This window comes from Miscanthus floridulus, chromosome 7 (assembly GCF_019320115.1).
Source record: "Miscanthus floridulus cultivar M001 chromosome 7, ASM1932011v1, whole genome shotgun sequence".
Taxonomy (NCBI): domain Eukaryota; kingdom Viridiplantae; phylum Streptophyta; class Magnoliopsida; order Poales; family Poaceae; genus Miscanthus; species Miscanthus floridulus.
In genome coordinates this window covers 29,115,882-29,120,082 of record NC_089586.1, presented here as the reverse complement: position 1 = coordinate 29,120,082, position 4,201 = coordinate 29,115,882, and the positions used below count along the sequence as shown (strand labels likewise).

Below are 4,201 nucleotides of genomic sequence, written 5' to 3'. Positions count from 1 at the left end.
TATTTAATTTTATAGTATTGTTATTTTATCATGTGATCCATATATTTTTAGTATAAAAGTTTAGTTATCTCGTAGCAACGCACACACTGGCCAGTGTATATATATAAAAGTTAAGTTTTATTTATAACTCCGAACTGACGTGGCACTTTCTTGCCTTGTCATTGGGAGAACCACGTAGGTCACTATCAGGTATCAGCAGGCCCACTGGACCGTCTCCTTCCTCACTCGAAAGTGATAGCCGCAGAAGAAATGCGCGTCCGCCGTTAGCCGGGCGGGCGGCGGGCCAACATCACCATGGCAGCGGCGGGGATTGGGGGAGGAGGGGACCACGACCTTCCTCTCGAGGAGGTCGACGCCGTCCTCGCCTCCTTCTCCGGCGACCCCGCCGCCGCCTTCGCCTCGCTGCCTGCACCGGATGCGGCGGCGTCGCGGGAGCTGGTGGTTGCTGGTGAGAGCCTACTGGAGGGGCTGGGGGACGTCGAGAATTTCCTTATGCAGGAGGAGGACTACGAGGACGAGGCACCGTTGGACGGGGTTGATGAGTTCTTGGACGGCATACTCGTTGAGGACGGCGAGGGCGAGGGGAGCCCCAAGCCCACTGGAGAGAAGAGCGCCGATAGGGCTCGCGCGGGGGAGGATGAGGTGGTGGTGGGTGTGGATTGCGGCGACGATCCCAACAGCAAGAAGATGCGGTATTGGTCTTTTTTCTGTGTCTTTTTTAGAAAAAAAAAAACAATCTGATGTTCTCATCTGCCTAGGGAATAATTTGATGCAAGTATTATGGAAATATAAACCAGATGTATAATTGAGCATCAATTTGTGTGGGAAGGGGAGCTGCCAAACTTTGGTTACTTTGTTCAATTTTATGAGTTGAATTATGCTGAGCCACTGCCTGATTAGTCATTGTTATAAGGGAAAATATATCTTTAAGCAATACTAGAAAAAAGGAGGAAGATTGTTTATATGTATCTTTTGTTGGTTTTGTATCTGAAAGGTTGAGAGTTCATCATAATTATTATCATATTGAAAGATGGCTCACTAGGGAAGCATATAGATGGTACATTTGTTTGCTGCTTGGTTATGCAAAATATAATATCTGCGCCTTTTGTGTTGTGTTTCAACAGACAAATGAGGAATAGGGATTCTGCCATGAAATCTAGGGAGAAGAAGAAATTGTATGTAAAAGATCTGGAGATGAAGAGCAAGTATCTGGAGGCAGAGTGCTGCCGCCTAAGCTATGCCCTCCAGTGTTGCACTGCTGAGAACATGGCGCTTCGCCAGAGTTTGCTGAAGGATAGGCGTGCCGGTGCTCCCATAGCCACGCAGGAGTCTGCCGTACTCACGGGTAAATGATCATCTTATCTGCTTTGGTTTAACCCCTCACATCATTCCCTTTTGTATGGGGGATGAGCTGTGAGCACTTTCATCATTCTTTGGTGCTCTCAGGATGGACTATGAACATTGCAAATTCTTTATGCTATTTAATTTTGAGTAGTCGTCAAACTAAATCATTTTATTTTAGGCATCATTTTACCCTATATAAGGCTGCGAATGCTTATGCAAATAACACCGTGATAGCTAATCAGCTTTTCCATTCCACACTGATATACTTACACCCATGTACTAAATTTTTTGCCGAGACAGACACCCCTCACCTGTGTTCCAAGTAGTATACTGTCCCTAGAAAACTTGCTGAGTTATGCTGACAGCCGCATCCGTGTCCATGTAACACTGGTTTCACATGTTAATTTGGAGATGCAGAAGCAGTACGTTTTGGCTTTCTTTCTTTTTTTCCCCTGAGAAGACAGTTTGCCTTTTTATGCACTAATAAGGTGTGCATTTTTTGTTGCTGTTGATGAAATATATTCATATCCATTTAGCACAAAGTAGTAAGTGTATTCAAGACTAGTTTCTTTGGTAATCATGTGAAAGATGAAATGTTGCAGTCATCCTTTTTTTCGTAAACCGATTTTTACAGTAGCTACAGATTTTCTCATACTGTTGCCTCTAACGCATCGTTTACTGTGTACAGAAACCCTGCCGCTGGTTTCCCTGCTTTGGCTAGTGAGCATCTTGTGCCTATTCCTGGTGGACGACATGCCCAACAGAAGCCTGGTGGCTCCAAGAAGCCTCAAAAGAGATCTTGTAAAGCTGGCCAGGACATCAATAAACGGTGTAAAGATGACCAGAATGACAAACAACGGTGACAATCCTGGGGCTTTGGGACTCATCCGCCTTGGAAGATGCTGCAGAGGCACAAGGGCGAGGATCAAGTCACCTTGGGTTCCTTGGCATGCAGCAGCTGCTTGCTAAGCCACCCGTCATCGTGCGAACCTTCTCTGAGGTGGTGTTAAACATATTGTCACACCCACCTGTATGCACCGTCGCTGGGAACCTTTGTTCTGCTCTTTTCTTGGCACCTTGTTGATGTGGTTTAAGAAAAAGTAGTCGCAGTAAATGATTTGTTAACGTTGCACAGCGTTGATTACAGGTGGAGACGATAACAGCAGATACTATCGAAACAGGGATTAGCTAGCTGGGTGACAACAGTTGCTGAAGCCCTGAACCTTTCAATTTTTCCCGATATTGATGTAGCGATTGGTTTGTACTTTGTAGTCGCATTGTTCAGATTTCAGAATCGTTATGCGTATCCGAGAGAAACTTATGTTTAGTTCCAGTTCATCAATGCTGGGGGACGATGCTGTGAAAAAATAATTGAAGTAGTGGAAGACTTAAACAACCCAATTACGTAGGGGGAATGTTTGCTCAGTACCATCAGAAAAAAAATACCATTTTATTCAGACATTGCTGTAATTTATCCATCAAACTTTCCAATTAGACAAGGGCAGCATTATTGGTCATCGATACCACAAAAGATTACCAAAACCCAAAAACACAACTCACTGAGACATCATGAGATTACCAAAAATAATTTGGTACATGATCAGATCACGATGGCAGCAATATTGGCCATCTAACTTGCAGCTCAATAAAGTATTGTGAAGACTGAGAGAACCTAACTAGAACAGGTACATGGATCAGATCACGTTGCCAGCTAAATAATTTGATCAATAAGTTTACTAAAAATAATGCATGTACACAACAGGTGCGGACCCTGCAACTACAAGGCACGACATGCCCATCAGCAATCATGCAATCAGTCAAACAAACCACCTAGGTTGGCACAACGACGTGAGACATGGACACCACTTAGCAGGCAAAACTTATCGCTCAGCCCGAAGAAGGCCACCTCATCAACCACGCCCACTCATCTCAAGAATGGACTTTGGTTGTCGCGGCAGCATTACAAGGTTTTGCCACCGCCACTTGACATGAGTGAGGCAGCAGCAGCGCCTGCAGTCGCAACAATTCCAGTCGAGTGTCCTGGTTTTGACAGATGCAGCAGCCTGCAGCAGATTTGCAAGGATTGTTAAAAGAAGGCAGGTGCTTGATTCATTCTTATATGCTTTCTGATTGTTGTCTTGGAATCCAAGCTAAGGGGTACTTACGGGGCAAGATATTCACAAAACGCAGAGACAGCTGAAACAACATCATTGTAATTATCAGCAGCAGCAGGAGCTGTGATTTCCACTAACTGTATGCCAGGAGTGACCGGCACAGCCTCATCGGTTGCATGGAGCCTTGGCATCTTGTTAGTAGATATAACAGTGACAGTGATTTGGGCACCTCGGTGGAAACGAAATGCAAAACCAATCTTCAAGAGTTCATGGTCTAGCTTGTACCCTAGAGTGTAGAAGTAATGCAAGACGTTCTTGCTAGCTTTGCTCTCCACAATTGTACGAACCAGAACTGAGATTTGCTCTGCACCAGCACCTCTCATGGCACCACCAACATGTCTTATGGTCCTACAATCTTGCCACAGTTAATGACAAACATTACGAAAGGTAAACTTTCAGCAGCTTATCACGGTTACCAGGATGGTGTGGGCTGAGCTAAGTCACACAACAAACGAACCTCCGATGGGACAACACCTGTATGATTGGAATACATCAATTAATAAGCCACGTGTAGGAATGGAAGAGTAGACTAATCACAAACTAACCTAGATTGGGTCCACTTTTAAGGCATAGCTCATGCACCCTAACACGCTCTTTTGGGACACCGGAGAGACCATGGAGAAGAACCTCAAGAGCTTCGACATGCTGCAAAATGGGAAGATCAACCAAAGGTTAAACTAATG

General features: G+C 44.8%; 2 protein-coding genes across 3 annotated transcripts; one reads left to right on the top strand and one right to left on the bottom strand.

Annotated features, from left to right (window-relative positions):
* Nucleotides 1–211: 211 nt before the first annotated feature.
* Nucleotides 212–2,671, top strand: LOC136466775 (bZIP transcription factor 50-like). Its single transcript, XM_066465276.1, has 3 exons — nucleotides 212–692; nucleotides 1,125–1,345; nucleotides 2,033–2,671. Exons 1-3 carry the CDS (start codon nucleotides 295–297, stop codon nucleotides 2,311–2,313), a joined length of 900 nt encoding a protein of 299 aa, XP_066321373.1. The 5' UTR covers nucleotides 212–294; the 3' UTR covers nucleotides 2,314–2,671.
* A 580-nt stretch (nucleotides 2,672–3,251) lies between these two features.
* LOC136466776 (mediator of RNA polymerase II transcription subunit 18-like) lies at nucleotides 3,252–4,201 on the bottom strand. 2 transcript variants are annotated; one of them, XM_066465278.1, is made up of 4 exons: nucleotides 4,064–4,201; nucleotides 3,935–3,992; nucleotides 3,510–3,866; nucleotides 3,252–3,407 (listed from the first exon to the last, which is right to left on the bottom strand). In XM_066465278.1, exons 3-4 carry the CDS (start codon nucleotides 3,839–3,841, stop codon nucleotides 3,305–3,307), a joined length of 435 nt encoding a protein of 144 aa, XP_066321375.1. In that variant the 5' UTR covers nucleotides 3,842–3,866; nucleotides 3,935–3,992; nucleotides 4,064–4,201; the 3' UTR covers nucleotides 3,252–3,304. The 2 variants fall into 2 exon arrangements, with proteins under 2 accessions (XP_066321375.1, XP_066321374.1); XM_066465277.1 differs by having other exon boundaries at nucleotides 3,510–3,992.

Bases quoted from the DNA above. Each gene is read 5' to 3' on its own strand.
- LOC136466775 (XM_066465276.1), top strand. From the start codon at position 295: ATGGCAGCGGCGGGGATTGGGGGAGGAGGGGACCACGACCTTCCTCTC. The intron at 693-1,124 runs GTATTGGTCTTT...GTGTTTCAACAG, and splicing joins CCCAACAGCAAGAAGATGCG to ACAAATGAGGAATAGGGATT. The intron at 1,346-2,032 runs GTAAATGATCAT...TACTGTGTACAG, and splicing joins GGAGTCTGCCGTACTCACGG to AAACCCTGCCGCTGGTTTCC.
- LOC136466776 (XM_066465277.1), bottom strand. From the start codon at position 3,841: ATGAGAGGTGCTGGTGCAGAGCAAATCTCAGTTCTGGTTCGTACAATT. The intron at 3,408-3,509 runs GTAAGTACCCCT...AATCTGCTGCAG, and splicing joins TTTTGTGAATATCTTGCCCC to GCTGCTGCATCTGTCAAAAC.